Genomic DNA, 26,448 nt, shown 5'->3' with positions numbered 1-26,448 from the left:
GTCGTGTCCAACCCATAGCGACCCCACGGACTGCAGCCTACCAGGCTCCTCCATCCATGGGATTTTCCAGGCCATAGTACTGGAGTGGCTTGCCATTGCCTTCTAATGGTTTGACTCTAATATGGTCCTATCTCCCTCCACTAAGTGAGATGATTCTGCTTGCCTGATGATTTCTAGGAAGCCTACTGAATCTTTCCTCAAGAATATCGTGTTCATCTCAAGAGAATTTGTCATGCAAAGAATGATTGGAGCACATTAAAGAACAGAGAGCAGGGATGTTATCAAGCATAGAGATTAATTGACTGTTTTGTCAGCCTCTTTGCTGATAAACACTTATCTAATAAATGTCTGTGGGATTGAACATAGTACTGGATATACTTTTATTACAGCAAGATTTGGGGGAGGCAGTTTATACTAACCTACCTCTAACTATTAAAAGAAATACTGAAGCAACTTAAATGTCCACCAACAGATAAACAGATAAAGAAGATGTGGTACATATACAATGGAATATTGCTCAGCCATAAAAAGGAAGGAAATTGGGTCACTTGTAGTGATGTGGATGGACCTAGAGTCTGTCATACAGAGTGAAGTCAGAAAGAGAAAAACAGATATTGTATATTAATGCATATGTAAGGAATATAGAAAGATGGTACAGTTGAGCCTGTTTGTGGGGCAGGAATAGAGATATAGATGTAGAGAATGAACATATGGACACAGTGCGGGAAGGAGAGGGTATATTGGGAGAGTAGGTTCAACATATAAACACTACCATGTGTAAAACAGATATCTAGTGGGAACCTGCTAATATATAACAAAGGGAGCTCAGGTCAAAGCTCTGCAAAGACCTAGAGGAGTGTAATAGTAGGGGTAGGGAAAGAGGTAGGGTACAAGAAAGAGGAAATATGTATGCACACATAGCTGATTCACTCTGCTGTACAGCAGAAACGAACACACTATTGTAAAGCAATTATACTCCAATTAAAAAACTACTTACTGAACAACTATTATGTCCCTTCCTGGAACTTCAGTTCAGTTCAGTTCAGTTCAGTTCAGTCACTCAGTCGTGTCTTTGCGACCCCATGAATCACAACATGCCAGACCTCCCTGTCCATCACCAACTCCCGGAGTTCACTCAAACTCATGTCCATCGAGTCAGTGATGCCATCCAGCCATCTCATTCTCTGTTGTCCCCTTCTCCTCCCAGCCCTAATCCCTCCTAGCATCAGACTCTTTTCCAGTGAGTCAACTAGTCGCATGAGGTGGCCAAAGTATTGAAGTTTCAGCTTTAGCATCAGTCCTGGAACTTATATTCTATTAAATAAACCTAGTAGTTTGTACTTAAGCAAATTGGCCTGAGTAAGTTCATACTGTTATTATATACTCCCAAGCCAGAGATAGACACATCCTGGTGGAGACTTTTGTTTAGACACCAATGGTTATAAAGTACACCCTCTGTTTCTTCTCTTCCTGGATTTTATCAGTAGAACAATTTCCATGAGGCAAATACAAGAATGTCCTGGGAGTTTGAGAGAGCATTCATATTTTAAAGCTTTTAGGCTTTTTCCAAATATCTCTCTGGAAGACCTTGTCTTCACACTTGTGTTCTGATTACTTGCCTTCCCTCTCTCCCAGTGAGAGCTGCTACTCAATGATGCAACTTTGTAAAGCAGTGATAGCAAAATACGTTACATGTAAGTGAATAATGTGCTTCAAAAGGGACACAGGAAGGGTCAGTTCACAGAGCAGACTTTCCTAATTGCAGTTCAACAAAGTGAGTGACATGAAAGAGATAGTAAAATCATGGGTATTTAGAGGAGGGAGTCCTTGCCTTGAGCTGGGGATGATAGAGGAGAGGCTTAAAGAAGTAGGCGGCATTTGAGCTGGTTGTTAAAGAGTGGCCGGGGTTTGGATACACACTTATATTTGTTCTGCCTTATGAAGAATAAAGGTAAAAGGTATGGAGTTAGAGTGAATTTTTCAAAAAGACCATTCAAGACAGTCACATATAAAATAGAGTGACTCCTCAGTTCTCTATGGGGGGGAAATATCTTGTGAAAATCAAGGTAGTGGGGAGAGATATGGATGGAATATGCACTTGAAAGCCTAAATAACTGTCAATAATGGAATGATTAAGCAGGTAATGGAATATCAATGCATTGGTATTCTATAATGTATTAAAAAGATTAAGATGGGTGTCCCAGGGAACTTCCCTAGTGGTCCCAGTAGTTAAGAATCTACCTTGCAGTACAGGGGACGCTGGGGTGATCCCTGGTCAGGAAACCAAGATCCCATGTGCTGCAGAGCAACTAAGCCCAAGCACTGAAAATATTGAGGCTGCGGGTCACAACTGGAGAGTTCAGGCATTGCAAAGAACGGTCCTGTGAGCCCCAACCAAGACCTGATGCAGCCAAAATAAAGACAGATGTCCTAGATAAATTAACTGACAATTTTTTAAACATACAAACAGAATGATACCATCTGCATTAAAAATCAGATGCTATGTTGAAATATTATGACCACATTTGCAGAGGAATGATAATGTAAGGCTATAACTATCAAGAATATTAACGTAGCTACTTTTTCCAGAGCATTCCCTACAGTCAGGCACTGTCCTATGGGTTAAACTTCACAAGTATGATTCACATCTGTGGTAACAGGAATTATCACTCCTGTTTTACAAATGAAGACCTTAAGATTCAGAGAAGTTTAGTGACTTGTCTGAGCTCACAAAGCTCTGCATAAGGAGTTATGCAGCTAAAGCCCCAGTTTGTCTGAGAATAATGGCTGCCTCTGGGATTGGGAGTTACTGTTGGGACAGAGAAAGGAAAAATTTTACATTCTATTTTATGAAGGTGAGCACTTCACTGGTGGCTCTGATGGTAAAGAATCTGTCTGCAATGCAGGAGACCCAGGTTTAATCCCTGTGTCTGGAAGCTCCCCTGGAGAAAGGAATAGAAACCCACTCCAGTATTCTTGCCTAGAGAACTCTATGGACTTGGTGGGCTACAGGCCATGGCGTCACAAAGAGTTGGATATGACTGAGTGACTAACACTTTTATGAAATTTAATGAGGTTCCATTTGTTTTTCTTACAACAAGCTGGTATTCCTTTTGCAAAAATAATTTTAAAATATACCTTTTGGAAAAAAAAAAAAAAACACGAAGTGATTTAAACAAAGGGGAAAAATTTGAAAACTGTGTAAACACGATGGAGATAGAAGTTGAGGATCGTTGGGGGGAAAAGATCTACAAATGTACCAAAGAGCTATCCAAGTATTTGAGTCACAGGGCAAGTGGGAGGGTAATCACATGTCAAACTGACTGAATGTTTAAAACGAAGGCAGGGTGAGGAGCCTGGTGAGAGACACTGAGGGTAGTGGTCTCTCAGTGAGGCAGGGAGTACTGGAGAGTGAACACGAAGTTTCTGACAGCCTCCTGGAGAAAACTGTGAAGGCCATCTTGACAATTCTGCAAACACTGAGGACAATATATTTCTGAAAACGAGCAGCAGGTTTCACAGGAAATAACTCATGTTGTGCAGTTTGACATCCCTTTAAAAATGGAATTATTAGGTTAGTGAATAAAAGAGCCATTATGATCCTTAGCATTTGGAGCTCAGCAGGACTATCTTAAGAACCCCTCCCATATAATTTTTTCAAATGGGCTCCTGCTGGGGACACAGGCATGGTTTCAGAGACAGAAGATAGTTATTTACACACTCAAGGATGCAAAAGGTACATGTATAAGGATGCTCATCACAGCACTGCATGTAGTAGGGTAAAAGGGAAATGATCTAGATGTCATCCGCTGGGGATCAGATCAAAGTATTCTGGAGTACCTATGGAATGGGCTATTGTTTAAATCAGTAGATGACAATCTATGGCCCAGAGACCAAATCTGCCTCAGGAATTAAGAAAGATTTTTTGTAGTTTTAAATGGTTAAAAAATTCAAAGAAGAAATATATCTCAGGACACATAAAAATCATATGAAATTCAAATCATTATGTTCATTCATAAAGATTTTTTGGATCATAGCCAAGCCAATCCCTCAATGTATTGTTGCTGACTGGCTTCAACCCTTCCACGACAGAGTTGAGTACAGTATTAATAGTTCAACAGGAACTGGGTAGCCCGAAAAACTTAAAATATTTACTATCAAGCCCTTTAAAGAAAGTTTACTGACTGCTGGTCTAGAATAGATCACTAAACAAGATTCTTTCGAACAACAGATTCATTTTAACCCCCTGTCCTTCCTAAACTGCCTGCTTTCCTTTCAATTGTGGGTTTTTTCCTAGTATTCTTTGACCTGGTTTATTTATTTACTTAAATTTAGTTGTTTTTATTTATTTTCAGTTGGAGAATAATTGTTTTCCAGTATTGTGTTGGTTTCTGCCATATGTCAACACAAATCAGCCACAGGTATACAAATGTCCCCTCCCTCTTGAACCTCTCTCTCACCCCCATGATCTGGCTTATTTCTTGCTTTGTTTTGTGCTTTCATTTATTTCTTCTATCTTTGTCTTAATAGCTGCTGCAGACCATTCATATTCCAAAAGTAAAAAAAAAAAAAATTATTTGTATTAACCCAGTAATACCTAATTGTTACTTAAAAAAATCAAATGGTCTCCAGCATATAAGATATAGATGTCAGTTTCAGCCACTGGAATGGAAACTCCCCTACAACAATGACCATATTCTGTAGGGAGCACAGGGCCTGGCACATAACAAAGCCTCAATAAAGACTTTTGAATGAATTACTGTGTGAATGAATGAACAATAGTTTCATATGTATATACATGGGATCACATGCAGCATATTGTCTTCGGCATGCTTTCTTTCTATGTGATGGTATGTGGGCGATTACACTGGATGTGCAGTGAGAGGGCATATTTTCCTTTCTTCTTGTCAGCAGAGTACACACTCCTCTTCACGGGAGCCAAAGCCCTTGTAGCAACTTGCCTCTGCACGACTCAGAGGAAACCTCAGGCAGGCAGAGTGGATCACAGTCATGAAGCATTTAGCTAATCTGCTTTGGGGGTGACACACAGGCAGGGACCCAGGAGAGCTGTCATGGGGCATTTCCTGGGCCCCCTTACTTAGGAGAGTAAGTGAATTTTTGTGCTGTGAGCAGAAGCCTTGTTGCTCTCCTTCCTGCCCATCTTCTCTTTCTTGTTTTTATTTTCTGACTTGCTACTCTGCCCTTCCTTTCAACCCTCTACTTTTTCCTAAGATGCTGTACATGTAGGTGAGTTGTGTATGTGTGTGTGCTCAGTCACTCAGTCGTGTCCAGTTCTTTGGGACTCCATTGACTGTAGCCCACCAGGCTCCTCTGCTCATAGATTTTCCAGGCAAGAATACTGGAATGGGTTGCTATTTCCTACTCCAGGGGCTCTTCCTGACCCAGGGAAGAACCCATGTCTCCTACATTGACAGGCAGATTCTTTACCACTGCACCACCTGGGAAGCCCCTGTATGTGAATTAGTAATATTGCATTTCAATCAAGTGGTACTGTGCATTGTGTCTTTCTAGACTTAGATTGGGACTTCCCTCATAGCTCAGTTGGTAAAGAATCTGCCTGCAGTGCGGGAGACCTGGGTTCAATCCTTGGGTTGGGAAGATCCCCTGGAGAAGGGAAAGGCTACTCACTCCAGTATTCTGGCCTGGAGAACTCCATGGACTGGATAGTCCATGGGTCATAAAGAGTCAGACATGAAAAAAGACTCTCACTTTCACTTTCAGACTTAGACCTAGGGGTTATATTAGACAATTTTGATTTGTTGTCCCTCTATTTCATAGATAAGTAAACTGAGACACAGAGAAGCTGAATATTTTGCCCAAATGGGAAGCCTGGCTGCCAAAGTAGTGCTTTGCTAGGCTGCCTCTCCAGCATCTGCATCTTCTGCCTCGCACTCCAGTGCTGTTCCCTGCTAAACTGATAGACCTTTGTTGACTTCTGTATCTCCAGTGCTGGGTATAGAACCTGTGCCCAGAAACAGACACTTTGTAGGCCAGGTAAAAAGATGGTATAGAAAGAAAATTTATGATGCTTACCCAATATTCCATGTGCAGCTGTCTCATAAGCTCTTTCATACAATGCTCAGGTGAGATGGGGTGTACTTAGTTTGAACTTTTTTTGGTTTCAGCTTAACAATATGGAGCAAAATGTTCTTACTATTGGACAAAAGCAAATTTACTTTTAGGAATTTGTCTTAAGGAAATAGTCACATGTGTGTGCATGCTAAGTCACTTCAGTCATGTTCGACTCAGTGAAACTATGGACTATAGGCCACCAGGCTCCTCTGTCCATGGAGATCTCCAGGCAAGAATACTGGAGTGGGTCGCTGTGCACTCTTCCAGGGGATTCTCCCAACCCAGGGATTGAACTCGCATCTCTTATGTCTCCTACATTGGCAGATGGGTTCTTTACCACTAGTGTCACCCGAGAACCCTGAAATAATGACACATTGTATGTAAAAAATGTATATTTAATGATGCTCATTGCACTAATATACATAATTGTGAAAAACAGCAGTAAAAAACTGGTTAATTCCAAACTCCCTAACTGTCCCTTAACCACCCATTCTTTCCCTAGCAACGGCAAATGTACATTCATTCTCTAAGACTGTAAGTTTGTTTTTGTTTTGTAAGTTCATTTGTATCATTTCTTTCTGGAGTCTGCATATAAGGGATGTCATACAATATTTCTCCTTTTCTGTATGACTTACTTCACTCAGTATGACAATCTCTAGGTTCATCTATGGAATGGACATTACACACTGCTATATTTAAAATGGATAGTCAACAAGGACCTACTGTACAGCCCATTATACTCTGCTCAAGGTTATGTAGCTGCCTGGATAGGAAGGGAGTTTGTAAGAGGATGGCTATATATGTACACATGGCTGAGTTCCTTCACTGTTCACCTAAATCTATCACAGCAGTGTTTATCAGCTATACCCAAATACAAAATAAAAAGTTAAAAAAATTAAAAGAAAAATAATGGTTAATTATGATACATTGATTATGTATAGATTATGATACATTTCTATGAGGGAACATTCAGTTCAGTTCAGTCGCTCAGTAGTGTCCGACTCTTCGCGACCCCGTGAATCACAGCACGTCAGGCCTCCCCGTCCATTACCAACTCCCAGAGTTCATTCAAACTCATGTCCATTGAGTTGGTGATGCCATCCAGCCATCTCATTCTCTGTCACCCCCTTCTCCTCCCTCATTCAGTCCCTCCCAGCATCAGAATCTTTTCCAGTGAGTCAACTCGTCGCATGAGGTGGCCAAAGTATTGCAGTTTCAGCTTTAGCATCAGTCCTTCCAATGAACACCCAGGATTGATCTCCTTTAGAATGGACTGGTTGGATCTCCTTGCAGTCCAAGGGACTCTCAAGAGTCTTCTCCAACACCACAGTTCAAAAGCATCAGTTCTTCGGCGATCAGCTTTCCTCACAGTCCAACTCTCACATCCATACATGACCACGGGAAAAACCATAACTTTGACTAGACGGACCTTTGTTGGAAAAGTAATATCTCTGCTTTTTAATATGTTATCTAGGTTGGTCATAACTTTCCTTCCACGGAGTAAGCGTCTTTTAATTTCATGGCTGCAGTCAGCATCCACAGTGATTTTGGAGCCCCAAAAAATAAAGTCTGAGACTGTTTCCACTGTTTCCCCATCTATTTCCCAAGAAGTGATGGGACCAGATGCCATGATCTTTGTTTTCTGAATGTTGAGCTTCAAGCCAACCTTTTCACTCTCTTCTTTCACTTTCATCAAGAGGCTTTTGCGTTCCTCTTTACTTTCTATGCACCAAGAAAAACTCCATACTTAGTGGAGAGAAGATAGGAATGTTACTCCAGAGGTTTACACAGAAAGCTTCAACTGAGTTTGTAATAATTAATTTCTTAAGCTGGGCAGTGGGTTTAGGGTGCTCATGGTATTGTTCTTTGCTGCTAAGTTGCTTCAGTCATGTCCATCTCTGTGCGACCCCACAGACGGAAGCTCACCAGGCTCCCCCGTCCCTGGGATTCTCCAGGTAAGAACAGTGGAGTGGACTGCCATTTCTTTCTCCTCTTCAAATATCTGAGATATTGAATAATTAACTGAAAAAATAAAATTTAAAAGTATCATTTAGAATTCTTAATGATGTGGAATAATGATCATAAAATATTTGTTTAAACAAACAGTTTGTAATAAATAATGCTAACATAATCATAGCTTTCAAAATCAGTGTGTATATCTGGTTATAAAAGAAATGTACTACCCAATGTATAGAACAAATAGCTAGTGGGAAGCTGCTCTATAGTACAGGGAGCTCATCTTGGTGCCCTGTGATGACCTAGAGGGGAAGAATGGAGGGAGGAGAAGGAGGCAGGTTCAAGAGGGAGGGGATATATGTATACATATGGATTATCACACGGTTATACAGCAGAAACTAATACAACATTGTAAAGTAATTATACGCCAATTAAAAAAAAAGAGAAATGCACTAAAAATTGTGTTTGTCTTTGGGCAGTGTGATTATAGGGAATTTCTATTTCTACAATTAAACAGCTATACCCAAATACAAAATAAAAAGTTCATTTCTTTTTTTTTTGTAAAAGAAATGAAAGCAATACTTTTAAATTTGTGAGCTCTAATTTATGGCTATTTTCTACTCTATGTCTAGCTTCCTAAGCAAAAAACTCCAGCACAATTTCTAATTTGTCTTTTTCTTTGTATTCCCAGTCCAATTTTTTGCCAGATTTTAATTTTTTTTTCACATTTCCCCAATCTTTTCTTCATCTGTAGTCATCCTCCGTAAGGTTTTAGATTTTATTTTTGCTACGTATGCAAAGCAGAGGCTTTTTGGGACAAGTAAATTATGGTCCAGAGGTATGGAAATCCCCTGTGTTTTCTTTTTGTTTTGTTTTGTTTTTAATATTTATCTATTTATTTGACTGATCTGGGTCTTAGTTGCAGGTGTGGGATCTTTGATCTTTGTTTTGCATCAGGTGGGATCTAGTTCCCTGACCAGGGATTGAACCCAGGTGCCCCTGCATTGGGACTGAGGAGTCTTAGCCACTGGACCACCAGGAAAGTCCCCTTGTGTTTTCATTTAAGCATTCTGAGCTTCATTTTAAATTTCTTGACAGAAATCACAGGGTCTGGCAATAAATTACTTGTGAGGGGTCAAGAATGGTGATAAGCTAAAAACTGACTTTATAACTTCATACTAGGGAGGCGTGTTGGACTACTCACTAGTTCATCTCATCACATCAGAAAAGCCATTAAATATCAAAGATCTAGTGTCCCTCACTGGGGTGTGAATGCATTAAGTGGAGGGTGCACATTTGGAGGATACAAGGAGGTGACTGACCTGTGTTCGCTGAGTCTTCTCTCCTTGACTCTCTCTGATGGAGACTTTTCCTGAAGTATTGGGTGGCCATGATCGGTTTAACGACCTTGGCCTCATAGGACGCTGTTCTTGCTTCTTACAGAAAAACACAACCGGAGGAAAGGCATCAGGTGATGAGGAGGCCAGTCATTCACACAAAATGAAATGCTTTCATTAAGAGAGAGAAAAAGCAGAAGTCCAGTTCTCAAGTTCATTTGGAATGTTTCAGCATAAGTTCTGAATTTGAAAACATTGTGCAGAAGGAAGGTACGGAAACAAGATTTTGCTGAAGAGCTTAGGAAATGTGTGGGAAAGTGTTTGTAGCAAGAGAATTCAATTATAAGAGCTTCCTGTCCTTCCCTTATGCCTATAACATTTTTCCTCCTGGACCAGAAAGAGTAGTTCAGAAAGTTCCAGATGGATAGAATAACAATTTCATCAAATAGTCTTTATGGGGGGTGGTCAATATATTGTTTCTCATGTGAATTACTCAATATTTTTGTAGTTGCAAGTAACAGAAACCTAATTCAAAAATAAAATTAAAAAGGAATTCAGTGACTGGTGTAATTGAAAACTCCAGGTGGTAGAGCTACCTCAGTCATGGCTGGAGTCAATGATTCATACAATGATATGAGGAATATGTCTTTCTCAGTCTCCTGGTTCTGCTTTTCTCTGAGTTGATTTGATTCTGAAATTGGCTCTTCCTTCTGATGGCAAAAATGATCTTGGTCTAACCAGCTTAATGAACTCAGCTGAAAGCACCATCTTCCCAAAGGCTCTAGCCCAAGAAGGCCACTGGTCTGTCTTGTGCCATACTGTCTCTCTTGGATCAGTCACTCCGGCCAGGGAAATTGAATGCCCTGACTAGCCAGGCCTAGGTTCTAGTCCCATTCTTGGAAATAATGAGGTGGTGTTACCCTCACTGAACATATATAAACTATGATGGGCAAATGGTGGTGTTCCAGAAGCATACTTGGATGTCAGTCTCAGAGAAGGGAAAAAATAAAGATTTTGGCCAGTCAAAAACCTCAGAGGTGACTTTCTTGGTGGTCCAGTGGCTAAGATTCTATGCTCCCAATGCAGAGGGCTGGGGTCTGATCCCTGAATAGAAAACTAGATCCTGCATGTCAGAACTATGGGGTTTTCAAGCCACAACTAAAGATCCCATATGGCACAATGAAGATCGAAGATCTCCAGTACTGCAACTAAGGCCTGGCACTACCAAATAAATAAACATTACATTCCACCCCACCCCTCGCTCAAACCTCAGAGGTCCACAACCCACCAGAAGCTCATTCTTCTGAAGAGCAAGATAACTGCTGCATCCAGAACTAGTTTGTTAACAACAGTCATAACACAAAAGTACATAAGATTGCCTTAGCTGGGAGGAACGAGGGTCATATTCCTTATTCTTTTCTGCTACAATTTGCTCTGCAATGACTAACTCTTTAGCCAAAATTCTGTGACCATGTGCTCATTACCATAGAAACTTCCTTTGAGGGAACAATTAGCATCTATTGTTATCTTTGGAATGTCGTCATTTCATGAGGAGTTGCTAATAACATGACTCTTTTAGTTTTCCATGCTTTCCTATGGATCTTCACATTGCAGTCAGTTCCTAGAGGTCATGGCCTACATCAGCACACCACCAGCCAGCTAATTAGTGGCTTGTCAGATGTCCACTTGGTTTCTCTACTTTTAGGATAATAGCAGCTCCTGATGTGCACAAACAGAGAAAAGCTAGTAAGAGTAATTGTGAGTTTGTCAGCCTAAGAACAGCATGTTGGAATTCTTATTTAATAGTTAACAGGACAAAAGGAAAAAGAAGGATCCTTACTATATAGAGAGACAACAAAAGAAAAAGATTACAATATTGTGAACACTGGGTATCCTTTTGTTTTTGAAAAGATTTGACAAGTTTACTCATGTGGGAATGATGGCTAGAGATAGCTAGAACTGATTACAGGCCCTTTTCCAAAATGACCAAGCAGAGAAGTACTAAAAATTAAAGGCCATGTTTCTCAAAGACTCGCTTTTGGCTCTCTTTCCAGAGTTGTCATGGAATATGCAGACCCCTGGGCTTCCCTCGTGGCTCAAACGGTCAAGAATCTGCATCCATTTGCAGGAGACCTGGGTTCGATCCCTCCATCAGAAAAATCCTCTGGAGAAAGAAACAGCAATCTACTCCAGTATTCTTGCCTGGAAAACCCCATGGACAGAGGGGCCTGGAGGGCCGTAGTCCATGGGGTTGCAAAGAGTTGGACAAGACTGAGTGACTGACACACACATGTCAATGCATCTAACATTGTTCAAAATAGAACAGCACAAGAGTCACTATCAAGTCTCTTTCAGACATTCATGGACTAGAAAATTACTGAAGACTGCAAGTCTATTCTCCAAAAACCGACATGCTATAGAGACACAGCAAAGCTGAGTACTACTGTGGACCAAAATAGAGATGAGCCCACCCCCTTTTCCTGCATTTTGCCCTTTGAAGCTCAATACAAGACTCAAACCCCCCTTACAGTGCAAATGCCACTCTATGAGTCTCATCCCTTTCTTCTGTTGGCAAGTGAATAAAAACTCTTTTCTCCTCTTGCTAATATTTCTATGAATTCTTTCACAACTTGTGTTGTGAAAGTTGCGATACTAACAGTATCACTTTAGTTGCAAGCATCAGAAACTGATTGGGTAACCTGAGCAGGAAATATTTGTTGAAAAGATATTTGGGCAAGTAGGATGGAGGACAAGTTAGGTCAAAAGAACTCTTGGATGGAGCAGGACATCTTTGTTGAGCTACAACATTTCCATTTTTTTTCTTCCCTGAAAATTCAAGGCCTTGCAAGAGTCCACACTATTGGCTAACCTTAGTTTACCTGAAAATTCCTTAGCAAAACCAACTGATGGGAAAAGGGATTTGGTTTCTATGAGAATAAGTGCCTGGATTTACCCTCTTATTGGGATCAAGCCCAGCACAGAAGTAGTTCTCTCAAATAAAATTAGGTTGGTTTTAGGTTAGGAGATGGATAATGGCAGCTACAAAGTAACAATTGCCTCTCTATTTAGGTAGGATGCTTGTTGAAAATACTGATGCTGGGTTCAAAACCTATCTTATACAATGAGAATCTCAGAATGTGAAGCCCTGATATTTTTGTTTTTAACAAGCTCCCCAGGTGAGACACGTATATCAAAAGTGGAGAATCACTGAACATTGTGGGCAGGGGTACACAGAGCGGAAAAAAACTACAGCGATCTCTGAAATATGAGCTTGAATGAGTAGGCAGAAAATATCGATTCAGCTAGTAACCAAAGTTCTAAATATGGATTTTCCCTTCCCTCCAGAATTTTTTAGAAAACATGAAGGACCTATTGATTTAAGGATTGCAGAAATTCCTTGAATATTTGGCATGCAATGACTGCAATCAATCCATGACACTACAGAATAAACTCATTGAGGGTTAGACTTGGAAGTGGGGGGTCGTACTCATTTACTATTCACTTATGTTCACAACATCCATATTCAGTCATTGAAAAATGTGGTTGAGTGGTTAGGCACTTGGGTTCTGAAATCAGTCGGAACTAGGTTGAAATTCTATTCAGTTGCTTTAACATGTCTGTTTCACTTTCCTCATGTGTCAAATAAGATTTGGAGTACCAACCTCACATGGTTGTTCTGAGAAAGAAAATGAGATAGTGAATGTGAAATTCTTAGTACAGTTCCTGACGTGAGATCTCTGCTAATTTAGTAGTAGTTGTTATGATTCAATAACTAATGCTAGGTATTTATGGATTTCTTACAGGGATAACCAAAAGAAGACGTCCAGAAGGAAAGAGGTGGTTACCTTTTGGTCCGTAAAGATCCTATCAGAATGGGATATGGAAAGCCTTCTCATTGGTCTCCCTGCTTCTTTTTTCCCTTCATTGGACCCTTTAGGCTCCTAGCCTTAGGTCCTTGAGTTTTTCCTAGCTCCAGTCTGGTGGTAATGGAAAGCTTTTCCTGTGTGCTGAGTGAGCAAGCTTTCATATTCACCAAAGGGGAGCACCTCTAAGAAAGTCAGAGCTTTCTTTTTTTTTACATTGACCTTTCCTCTCAAAAAAGCTATTCTTTTTACTTAACTTGAGCAAAGGCTATCCTACCAAAACCAATGAGGAGAGAAAAGAAAAGGGCAAGGGGGTAAGAAAATCATGTCAGAACTCAGACACTGAAAGCTATTCCTCTACTTGTGCAGCATTAAAGACTTTACTAGACAGTTGTGATGGGAATCATTATCAGCTAATAAAAACAATACTGAAGAGAAAATTGGTACTACATGTTAGAGAGGATGGGGAGCAAGTAGAACTCACATGCAGTGTTGGTGGGGATGTAAAATGATACAACTTTGGAAAGCAGTTTGGTAGTTTCTGAAAAAGGTAAACATATAGCTATCATACAATTCAACCACCATACTGCTAGGTATTTGTCCAAGAGAAATGAATGCATATGTCCCTACAAACACTTACAGGAACATAAGTACAGTATTGTTTACCATGGATTTATTTACAACAGCTCATAACCAAAAACAACCCAAGTGTACATTAACAGATGAATGGCTGAACAACTGCATTATAGTCACATAACAGAATATTATTCAGCACTGAAAATGAATGATATGGAAGGATTTCAGAGTAACCATGTGTGTAAAAGAAGCCAGCCCCCCCAAAAAGTACATAGTGTATAGTTCTATTTATACAAAATTCCCCAAAAAGAAAGCTTACAATGATAGAGAGTAGATCAGTGGTTGCCTGGGAATGGAGGTATAGGGAGGAATAAAGAGGCATAAGGAAAATTTTGAAGACAATGAAAATATTTATGTTTGTTCTAGTGATGGTTTCAGGGTGATACACATGTCAAAATGTATCAAGTTGTACACTTTAAAATTTATGATTTTGTGTCGTTCAAGTATACTTCAGTAAATTGTCACTGTTTTTAATAGAAAAGAATGTTGGATTAAAAATCAGAAGGCAAGGGTGCCAGTCCTGGCTCTTATACAAAGTCTGAGTGTACCCTTGGACAAGTCTCTTCTACGTCTATGTGTCTTCGTTCTTTCATTTTTAAATTGGAAGTGATGGATTGGTTTATGTCCAGAGTCTCACCTGGTGGAAAGATTCTCATTGTTGAATGGCCTTATGGCCAATAGATAAATCCATAAAGGTATCAGTTTTTCAGTTGATCTTCTAATTCTGTGTTAATTTTTTAAGTAATTTACTGAATTCTCAGATCTCAAACACAGCAGAACAATAGAATGAACTTTTCAAGCTTTGAAAAAGAGATCAATATAAATCTAAAGCCTTCATGTTAAGTCTGTTGTCAGTACCAGCAGATTTAAAAGAAATTCTCAGATGAAGAACGTAGGTTAACAATGATTCTTGAGGGTAGGAATCACAATAGAAATATGATCATGTTTCCTTAACACCAGCTTAATAGAGTTCGGGACGAGTTCACACACTGTCTTCAATACAAAATCTTCCTGTTACTCTTCTGTGTGACTAACATCCCTGCCCTGGAATCCAGAAGTACTTTGCCCCCGTTCTTATTGTACTAGTGTGATCTTGGGGAAATTACACATTTTCTCCATACTTCTCCTCTATAAAATGGTATAATAGCATAACTACTATGAAGGTTAAAAGAAATAGTGCATGCAAAATATTTTAGAGTAGTTCTTGGCACAATTAGATGTTAATTGCAGTTTTTCTAATTAATAATATCACTGTGTGATATAGTTATTTGAGTACATGTGTCATCTCCTTTAGGGAGCAGGAACTGCTTCAGATCCATCTTTGTTTTTCCTAGGCTGATCACACAGTAGGTGTTCAATGAATGTGTTTTGGATGGAGGTACAAGTGATGACTAACAGCCAATATGGGACTTAGGATGTTGATTTCTTCATTGGACACACAGCCTCTGTACGAATCTTGCTGACTGACTGCAAAGGAAATGTCACCAACTGTCAGAGACACAGGAACACATTGCTCAAGCATATGTGCCAGGGAAGCCAGAAACTTGTTATTGTGTGCATGAGAAATCCACAACCAACACAGCCAAAGAAATGCTCTTGGATTCTTCACTGGACTCCAACAATGTATTTATATATATTTCCTCTCTCATGAGTTGACAAGGTCCTTAAGGTCATGGGGCAGGATTATAACCCTGACTTGGTGGTATTCCTCCCCCTGTACCTCCCTGCTGGTTCTCCAAGGCTTTTTTCTTCCCACAGGCTTGACTCACTCACTCTGGAAGCTGCAGTAAAGACTTTAATACTCAGAGAAGGAAACTTCTGGCTCAAAGATTTTAGGTGCATGTTTTGCGAGTGAGTTTCTCTACTCCCTAGAACTTGATAAACCTCTGGCTAGGGAACAGGGGAAAGGAGAGGGAGGCTTTATTTAGACCTGTAGCTGATTCTGTTCCAAGGTCACTTTGGATGCTATGAAGAGGAAACTACCGACCGCCAGCGTCCAGCTCATCTGCCTCTGTGTCCAGTTTGAAGTGACAGGAGTCGGTGTCTTGGAGACTCTGGCTAGTTCTGTTCACAAATGTCCACCAATCTATTGGATAGAGGAAACCTCCATGTTCTGCTCTAGAAGTCCCTTCAAATACTCAAACAAGGGTGTGAGGTAGGGATTTCACTATGAGCTGATGGTGGTACATTCATAAAACTTTTATCAACAGGACGGCATAGACACTGTTGAAACTTACCCTATGAGCCATGGCACCTACGGACAGCATCTTCATTTCCAGTAAGAATGAGTTCTAGAATCAGACTGCATGAGTTCTAGTTCTGTTTCTGTCCTAAGCCCACCATTTTCCAGGTGTATGACCTTGGATACATTTCTCAACCCATCTTGTCATCTTTTCAGTGATAACTAATGTTCTTGAGTTATAAGCAACAGAAGCTGGCTCTAAACTTACGCAAAAATAGTTAATCAGGATGATATCATAGACTTGAAGGCGGCATGCATAGGACATTAAGAAGAAAGAAGCCCAAATTATGTCTTGATCAGAGAAGTCTGGTTTGAATGAAGCCCCTTTCCATTTCATTCTCTGCCTGCCCAATATTTAGATTCCAAGGAGGGAGCATTTGCTTGGTTTAGAAGCCTGGGTTACATTTTGACACTTGGCTGGGGAGGGTGGCGCCTTTGTCTAATGGTTCCAACTAGAGAATGTCTCTGGGAAGAATAATTTCTCAAGAGAAACAGTGGCTGTTAAGAACTGTGGATTCTAGGCAGTCTTCAAACAAACAAACAAAATGCCTACTATATTAATTTACATGATTTGCAGAAAATTAAGATGAGGTAACGCATGTAAAGCTCTTAGCACAGTGCTTACTGAGCATTCGCTCAATAAATGTTAGCTGTTATCATCCACTGAAGTTTAGGCACCATGAGACCTGACATAGTGTCCCTATGTGTCCACCACAGCTGGGCAATATAAATGAGTCATTGAATAGTTGATGAATGAGTGAATGAGTGACTGTCAGTATGTAATCAATGTGTTTTGCTGTATGTTTACAAAGTTCATAGTATATCCAAAACCAGATGCAAAATGTGAAAAGTGGGATTTGCAATTTCTCTTGTTTTGTGTTAACGATCAGGAAACATTTAAGCTAAAAGGTCCAAAATCTTGATGCCTGAAGTAAATTTCACAGTGGAAACTTGTGGCTTTTTTAACATCAGTGCTTCTAGTTATCCCTGGAAGCATCTGTCTGGTCACTGTAGATGGTGATGTGGTGTGTTGATTTAGTGACCTCTAGGTGAGAGCTTCCCCGGTGTCACTAGTGGTAAAGAACCTGTCTGCCAATGAAGGAGACATAAGAGAAGTGAGTTCAATTCCTGGGTGGGGAAGCTCCCCTGGAGTAGGAAATGGCAACCTACTCCAGTGTTCTTACCTGGAAAATTCCATGGACAGAGGAGCTTGGTGGGCTACTGTTCATGGGGTCACAAAAAGTCAGACATGAATGAAGTGACTTAGCATGCACACACAGGTAAGTCACTTCCTAGAGTAAGATAGAATCTGTTAAATGATCTTGGAACCTTATCCTTTGCCTGAGAGTCATTACTGTCTTTGACTAGAAAAAAGTCAGGCCACGATTGGTATACTTTTTTTCTTTATCAGGGACCTAAACTTTGTGATCTTTAGGCACTTGAGTCATGATCTTTAACAATATTTAGTTGTTGGGTTTATGCTCTTAAGGGACATTTTTTTTCTGTATCAATCATTCTTTAACTCATCAAATAGACATTTACTAGCACTTTGTGCTAGGCAGTGTTAGGAGCAAGACAGTCACATGGTCACAAAAGTAAACATACTCATGTCTCCGTGGATCTAAGCATTTGGGGGTAGAGACTGACTTGTATCAAATACTCACAAATAAATGTAAAACCATCAGTGATGAGTGTTTTTAATATGGAGAGGTAAGTGTGATTTATAATAAGCCTTGTCCAGGCATCAAGAAATGTGATGTCTGAGCTGACAATAACTAGGCAAAAAAGAGAGTGAAGAGAATTCTAGGGAGTGTTAACTGAACGATCATATGCTCTGAGGCCAGAAGAACTTGGCAAAGACAGGCTAAAAAAGGCTAGAGTGGTAGAGATCTGAGTTGGGTATCAGATCACACAGGGTCTTGCAACTCATGTTAAGGAGTTTGGGCAGCAGTTGATTTTAATCACAGACATGAACCAATACCACTTGCATTTAAAAGACCACCGAAGCGGTGTTGAAAAAGGGATTAGAGGGGACTGGAGTGATGGCAACACTGCAGTATATTAACTGTGACTCAGAAGTCTGCAGAGAAATGTCTTGGGTTGGTCTGTGTAGCAGATGACAACTGTGGTGAGAACTGTTCCACCAGGCATGTTGTCTCCCATCTATTACCAACATTTGCTAAGTGACAACTCAAATACTGTTTCATGCTGGCTTCCACAGAGCTCTCATTGGCGATCAGAATTCTACATCATCTCTCAAATAAATTACAGTGACTCCCATAAAAAGAAATGTGGAAGAAAAAAAGACATAAAACATGATACTTTAATTATCTCTGTCTCAGGTAGATTTTATCCTTCCTGTGCTCATTCAAAAAAAATAGTCGTAACCTTTCTACCAATCTTGCCTTTAGTTACTTTTCATTCATTTACTCATCAGACAGTTTTGTTTCCTGTGTCCACTCTTGCACTGGATATTGGTGAATCCAAGAGGAATCAAAGAGCCTCTCCCCTCTTTCTGAGAGAACACATTCTAACAAGAGTTGTTTGGTTGCTAACCCTTGTCTGACTCTTTTGTGACACCATGGACTGTAGCCTGCCAGTCTTCTCTGTCGAGGCTCCTCTGTCTATTTCCCAGGCAAGAATGAATACTGGGCCAGGGTTGGCATTTCCTTCTCTAGGGGATCTTCCCGACCCAGGGATCGAATCCATTGTCTCCTACATTAGCATTCTGACTCTTTACCACTGAGCCACCAGGGAAGCCCTATAACAGGAGGGGTGGGGCAGCATATTAGATCATTGCTTACATTCTGTTAGAGATGGGGGGAATCAAAATGTAAACACTGATTTAATACATTGTGATGGGTTCAGTTCAGTTCAGTCGCTCAGTCATGTCCGACTCTCCGCGACCCCATGAATCACAGCATGCCAGGCCTCCCTGTCCATCACCAACTCCTGGAGTTCACTCAAACTCCTGTCCACAGACTCGGTGATGCCATCCAGCCATCTCATTCTCTGTTGTCCCCCTCTCCTCCCGCCCCCACACCTCTGTGATGGGTACATACACATAAAATGACGTGTGAGTCTAAGAGTGATGACTACGTCTATAGTTGTGACAGGGAAACTTTGCTTAGGGGATAATTTTTGCTTACTTATAATAGCCATGAAGTTAAAAGATGCTTACTCCTTGGAAGGAAGTTATGACCAACCTAGACAGCATATTAAAAAACAGAGACATTACTTTGCCAACAAAGGTCTGTCTAGTCAAGGCTATGGTTTTTCCAGTGGTCATGTATGGATGTGAGAGTTGGACTGTGAAGAAACCTGATTGCCGAAGATTTGATGCTTTTGAACTGTGGTGTTGGAGAAGACTCTTGAGAGTCCCTTGGACTGCAAGGAGATCCAACCAGTCCATCCTAAAGGAGATCAGTTCTGAGTGTTCATTTGAAGGACTGATGTTGAAGCTGAAACTCCAATACTTTGGCCACCTGATGTGAAGAGCTGACTCATTTGAAAAGACCCTGATGCTGGGAAAGATTGAAGGTGGGAGGAGAAGGGGATGACAGAGGATGATACGGTTGGATGGACATGAGTTTGAGTAAACTCCGGGAGTTGGTGATGGACAGGGAGGCCTGGCGTGCTGCAGTCCATGTGTCACAAAGAGTTGGACATGACTGAGCTACTAAACTGAACTGAATAGCTTATAGCTATCGTTGAAGAAAAGGAAAATCTACTGTATTAGAGGAAGGAAAATATTTTAGGTTAATTATTAAGTATGTAAGATATATTTGGTTAGTGCCTATATAAATATATCATAAGTGCTTTGAATATATGCTGGGAAATATTTTTTATGTTACATTGGTCAAAGAGGAATGTTCCAATCTTGTGTTTGTCCAGTCTTGTAGTCACCAGCTGCAGATGGCTATTTACATTTCTAGTTAATTAAAATGTAAAAAAAATCTTTTTTCTGATAGAAGTAGCCACATTTCAAAGGCTCAGTGGCCACATATGTCTAGTGGGTCCCATATTGTACAGTTAAGACACAAAATTTTCCATCACTATAGCAGGTTCTATTGAAAAGTATTGTACTAACCTAATTGGCTTTAGGAGAACAATAGTTGATCGAAGTCATTGTAGGAAGACCTCATGAAGGTCAGTAGGAGAAGAGGTTGCGGGGTGTTTAGATTCTTGGGACCATGAGTGTGAGATGAGCCAGATGGAGATAAACCATAAGTGAAGCAGAGGATTTGACTGACACACTTCTGACTATCCTGATTGGAGGGGTTTTCATGTCATATTAATGACACTGTAAGGAGAAAGGCCATGTGCAAACAGATAAACAGGAATTGTTGGAGGACTGGCTAGTTTCATGGTGAAGGAAAGCTGAGGAGAAATTGAGGAGGCATGTGATCCAGAAGAAGAAGGATGAATGTCAAGGCAATGGTGGGGCTTTGAACAGGATGACTGATCCATCTCTTTGAGCTTGAGAACTCACCAGATCTGCAGACTCTGCTGATATGGTAGAAGCTATTGAAAACAAGGTAGGTGGTCTTGTCTGATGACATGGCAGCCTCTGCCCAGAGGAAACTGAACTGGGTGAGACAGCAATCTCATCTGGGAATTGACTTGGGTAACTAAGTTTTGTCAGCTTCTTTCTCAATCAGTTCAGTTCAGTCACTCAGCCATGTCTAACTCTTTGTGAGCCCATGGATTGCAGCAAGCCAGGCTTCCCTGTCCATTACCACCTCCCGGATCTTGCTCAAACTCATGTCCATCGAGTTGGTGATGCCATCCAACCATCTCATCCTCTATTGTCCCCTTCTCCTCCTGCCTTCAATCTTTCCCAGCATCAGGGTCTTTTCCAATGAGTCAGTTCTTCGCATCAGGTGGCCAAAGTTTTGGAGCTTCACAGCTTCAGCATCAGTCCTGCCAGTAAATATTCAAGACTGATTTCCTTCATGATTTATTGACTGGTTTGATCTCCTTACTGTCCAAGGGACCCTCAAGAGTCTTCTCCAATATCACAGGTCAAAAGTGTCAGTTCTTCAGTGCTCATCTTTCTTTATGGTCCAACTTTCACATTCACACATGACTATTGGAAAAGCCATAGCTTTGACTAGATGGACCTTTGTTGGCAAAATGATGTCTCTGCTGTTTAATATGCTGTCTAGGTTTCTCAATACTTTTCACCTTTAGCTAACAAAAAGGATTCAAGCCTACCCAAAGGTGTCAAGTTGTATGGAAGAGAAAATCAACAGGGGGAGGGAAAAAAAGGTAGCTTGGAAGTCCATTAAAGCAGCAGGGAAAACTTGTTTAAAAGCACAAAGCAGGAAAAATGCATGCCATGTTTTGGAAATAATCCCGTAACTGAAACAAAGGGACTATGAAGATTGTAGAGGTAAATGAAGCCAGACTGCCAAGGGTCTGCTGAGATGCTATGTTAAAGGGGGTCACAGTGGAAATATCCTTTGTCTTTGGAGTTAGAGCTCCTCCATATACTGGTTCTGTGAACTTGGGCAAGTTAGGTTATTTTTTGTGCTCCAGTTTCCTCATATTTCTATCTGTAGAGCTTTCTACTGAAATGAGTATCAACATTTTAACTATTATAATTTAGAGATACCAAGAAAATAGCTTCTTTATTTCCCATAATTTATCTAAAATTCTTGAGTGCCCATTTGCTTAACTTTGCTTAGACCTTTGGATAGATTTTCAGTTCTGGTTCTCTCAAAATGTTACCTTTCTTCCTCTTTCTCCTAAACTGGTGCCTGTGTATATATATTACATACATTGTCATGGATTGAATCCTGGATTGCAAATCCACAAGGCTGGTCCTTCCAGGACTTTGTTGGGTTTGTGAAGATTTCCTTGGCCCCACTTGGTAACTGTCATTGAAGTTGAGAGATGGTAAAACTTTCGTCTTATTTTCTTGGTTAGTTTTCTTTGGTGTGTTTTCCTCCCTTCCTATGCTGATGGGGGCTTTTTTGATGCAGATCCCCTGAATCTCAGCAATGTCCTTCATCTGAGTGCCTGGTCTGTTGTCTACTCCTAGCCTCTTCTATAAAGTCAACTCTCATTGAACTGCTGAGTCTCAACCTTGAAGGATAATCTAGTTATCCTTTTGTATTCCTCACCAGGTGCATGTGGACACATCTGGCTTCCTCCCTAGGCATCTCTGCCACCACCTTGCCATGCTTTTCTTCTTCTCTTCCACTATTGTACACTTGTCAGAAGAATGCTGAAAATGATCTCCTTCCAGAATGACAAAAGGAAAGTGGGTTTCAAATCCCTGAAACTTTCAGCTCCCACCTAATGCTGTCTGGCATTTTTATGGCCTTTCACCCAAACTATCCAAGCTCTTGATCCTGAAGGGAAGTCACCCTTGTGCCTGACCACTGGCCTCCTCTCCTCTTTCTCCACATTAGTTCCAGATTTCCCTATTATGAAAGTACCCTCATTGCCTGTCTGGGCTGCCTGGAAATTTCCTTATGTCATATCATAATTTATAGCTTCCTATGGCTTGTGTTAAAAATGTGTAGTCTGATGTTAAAGCTTAATCTTTGATACATTAAAAGGAGATTTTAGAACTGCCTTTTCTTTCTCAACTCAGCCTAGCTTCCAAAAATCATTGTTTCACTGGTGCATCATGTCCTAAAGAGATGGTGATTAATGGAAACACCAACAGATGAAGTTGGAGAATGTAAGAATCTTAAATGGCAAAGAATGTAGAAATAGATCATTAGCTAGCATGCTCTCAGAGGGATGGCTTCTTAGTTCCCCCAAGTTCTTCATAAGAGCCTATAGCAATGAATGCTCCTAACTGTGCTAAGTGAGGAGTGCCCCCCCATATGAGATGCTCCTTTGACATTCTAAAATTTTTCTAACTCTTCTGACCTCTTTCCCTGGAGGATGAAACAGCAACCCATGGACAGAGGAACCTGGTGGGCTACAGTCTATGGGGTCGCAAAAACTCAGACACATCTGAGGGACTGAACATGCAGGCACACTGACCTTTCTTCCTGCCTGACTTATCTGGAGATTCTGACCCACCATACATATTGGTGTGCCATATATATTGGTGCAATATAGTCCCAACTCCTTCCTTAGTGTTCATTGTAATCCTGACTGAAGCAAAGGGAAATTCCCTGAGGGACCCACCCATCAGCCTCTAAGGTCCCTTGTAGCATGAAACTCCAAACCAAAATTTCATGGTCATAGCTGAGCAATATATTTTATTGTTTTAGCCCAGGGTTTCTCAGCCTCAACACTAACCACATTTTGCACTGGGAAATACTTTATTGGGGTCAGGGTGTGGGGCTATCCTATGCATTGTAGCATGTCAAGCAGCATCCTTAGTCTCCACTCCCAGAGACGAGTCATCCCTTCCCAGTTGTGGCCATCAAAAATGTCTGAACATTGCATGTTCTCTGGGGGATGAGTTATCCCTGGTTGAAAACCACTGCTCTACTCTGTATCTGCTCCACTTGTGAAAAACCGAAACCATTTACTCATTAGATGAAAAACCACAGAGCACATCATTTAAGAGAAATTTTAAAAGTCATTGCTGAGTAGTTTATAAAAACACTGTAATTGTTATGCTTTTAAATGAAATGTTTATAAAATGCCCAGAATATAGGTTTTTACAAATGGTTATTATAACGATTTTGGACTTAATCCAGTAAGAAATTGGTTTGCTGCTAAAGATTTTTAAAACAGAGTCCTGACAATATCAGATTTATATTTTAGAAAGGTATCTCTGAAGTCACTGCGTAGGATTGATCCAAGGAGGTAAGATTGGTGACAGCAAGATTAGTCAGAGTTTAAAAAGATAATTCTTATTTTCTTCCCAACACTGATAGAAGAGTCTGGGTTGGAAACGTGTATATGTACTGGCTGAAACTGAGATAATTAGCTGCAATCAAGCAGGCATTCAGACCTTCTGGAAAGACTGGGAAGTCAATGGATAAATCTCCAGTCAAACAGGTTTGGTCGTAGGACATTTTAGTATACAAGGTTGTAACATAAAAAGCCTTCTATTTTTAACCCCCTAGGTGGACTAGACTCCAATCATAACATTTCAAATGTGTTAATATTATAAAAGTCTGTTTCTTGAAGATGCTGTCCAAAGGTATAACAACATCATTTACAAGGGCCAGAACTCTCTTCTTTGTTAGAATAGAGTAACTCATTGCCAAAAACCATTTTGAAAATTTCCAGAGAGAAATGATGGATTGTTTGTGTTCAGTTTTAGTACTGACAACTTCCTCTATTTCATAATTTACCTGACTAAACAAAACACCTGGCTTCTAAGAATCCCAAGACATAACTCCATTTCTCTGCCTTATTGTATATTTGGTATATGTTTCATTCTCATGGATAAGAAACGGCCATGGTTGCTGAAAATATGAATTTAGAACTTGAATGGCAAGTGGATCAGTAGACTGTTTTGAGGAGAGGGAGCAGCAAGCTAAATTCTGGAAGATGCCCAAATATGGGCTAAAACTTGTGCATGCTTTAAATTTCCATTTTGAACTAGGTGTTATCAAATATCAGTAGTTCACAGACATAACAATGCCATGTTCTCATTAATTTTCACAAGTGTGGTTTTCAAAGAAGGACAATTCTGTACTTCCTTTCTCCTTTTGTGTTAGGAAACTGCAGAGATTTTTTTTTTTTTTTTAAAGCTGGGCTCTGCCACGTCACTCTCCAACCTGCAATCACTTTTGCTCTCCCCTCAATAATTAGAAAAATGAGCGTTTATGATAAATTTCCTCCTAAATTAACTTGACGAACATTCCCCTACAGACTGTAATGTTAAATGTCTCCCTAAAAATCAATTAAGTCCTTGAAAATTTCAGTGTGCTGAAAGAAGTAGCTTAAATAAAAATCTCCAGCATTTTCCTCCAGAGTTGGATGTTTATAGAACTCTCTCTTACTTTATACTGTACATAACAAATCTCTTAGGTTTTGCTTACGCTGTACTGACTTGCCACTTTCGATTTTTTTTTTTTTATAAGCCCAAACTAGCTACTGATGGAGAAGGCAATGGCAAGCCACTCCAGTACTCTTGCCTAGAAAATCCCACGGATGGAGGAGCCTGGTGCGCTGCAGTCTGTGGGGTCGCTAAGGGTCGGACACGACTGAGCGAATTCACTTTCACTTCTCACTTTCACACATTGGAGAAGGAAATGGCAACCCACTCCATTGTTATTGCCTGGAGAATCCCAGGGAAGGGGGAGCCTGGTGGGCTTCCGTCTATGGGGTCACACAAAGTCGGACACGACTTAGCAGGAGCAGCAGCAGCAGCTACTGATATCCTGCTGCTCAAACCATATAGTTCTTCCGATTCAATGCCAGACAATCGCTCTCAATATAAAAGTCATGTCTATAATCCACTGGCAGTCCACCCAAAGTGATGTTTTGATATTTCAGTGTTGTTTTATTGTACACTTCTAGCCTGTAGCTCTATAAAACAGAAAGTTTCATAACAGTTGTAATTACTAAGTTCATTTTCCCCATATACTAGGCCAAGCTTTTCTGGAACTTGTTGCTTTTCCCAAAATAATGGGCTCCCTTTCTCCTCCAGCTCTCACATTCTGACTCTCTTCCACATCATGCCGTTAGGTGGGCAAGGTATTGGAAACTCCACTGTAGTCGAATAACCTTCTTCTCAGAGAGAAAATAAGACTCAAGCCTGTTTGAAAAGAGAGCAGGACAGATGGCATTTGCATTCCAGAATAATGATGATGATGTTGTTAATGATAATGATGATGACTGTCCTACTGTTAATGTAACACAGCTAATATTTGTTGAGGGCTTATCAAGTACCTAGCTTGCTGCAGGTGCTTCACATGTACTGCATTATTGAATGCCCACAACAATTATGCAAAGCCCTATTCCTATTCCCATTTTACAGAGGAGAGAACCAAGGGAAGTTATGAATCAATGCTGATGATAAATAAAGAGAAGGAATAAAAACTTTCCTGGATGTTAGTGGTCAAGGGCATTACCTGGTGACATAGACTCACTCATTTATTCATTAATAAAAATTTAACTGTTACCTACATACCAGGCCCTAAGCTGAGCACTATTGTGCTTCCCAGGTGGCTCTAGTGGTAAAAACCTGCCTGCCAATGCAGGAGACATAAGGGACATGGGTTTGATCTCTGGGTCAGGAAGATCCCCTGGAGGAGGGCATGGCAACCCACTCCAGTATTCTTGCCTCAAGAATCCAAGGACAGAGGAGCCTGCTGAGCTACAGTCCATAGGGTTGCAAAAAGTTGAACACAAATGAAGCAACTTAGAATGCACACACATGAGCTGAGCA

At 40.5% G+C, this 26,448-nt stretch overlaps 1 protein-coding gene across 2 annotated transcripts in view; it reads right to left on the bottom strand.

Annotated features, from left to right (window-relative positions):
• Positions 1 to 6,502: 6,502 nt before the first annotated feature.
• Positions 6,503 to 26,448, bottom strand: part of LOC129557951 (uncharacterized) — a 51,127-nt gene continuing 31,181 nt past the window's right edge. Inside the window, exons 4-5 of one of the 2 annotated variants that reach the window (XM_088834367.1) lie at positions 9,372 to 9,485; positions 6,503 to 8,115 (exon numbers count right to left, since the gene is read on the bottom strand). In XM_088834367.1, coding sequence (XP_088690493.1) covers positions 7,976 to 8,115; positions 9,372 to 9,485 — 254 coding nt within the window. In that variant the 3' untranslated portion in view covers positions 6,503 to 7,975. The remainder of the gene's footprint in view (positions 8,116 to 9,371; positions 9,486 to 26,448) is intronic. The other variant, XR_016036987.1, reaches the window with a different exon arrangement.

This window comes from Moschus berezovskii, chromosome Y (assembly GCF_049115385.1).
Source record: "Moschus berezovskii isolate FMDL1 chromosome Y, NW_MosBer_1.0, whole genome shotgun sequence".
Taxonomy (NCBI): Eukaryota; Metazoa; Chordata; class Mammalia; order Artiodactyla; family Moschidae; genus Moschus; species Moschus berezovskii.
This window is presented reverse-complemented; position numbering and strand designations above follow the sequence as displayed.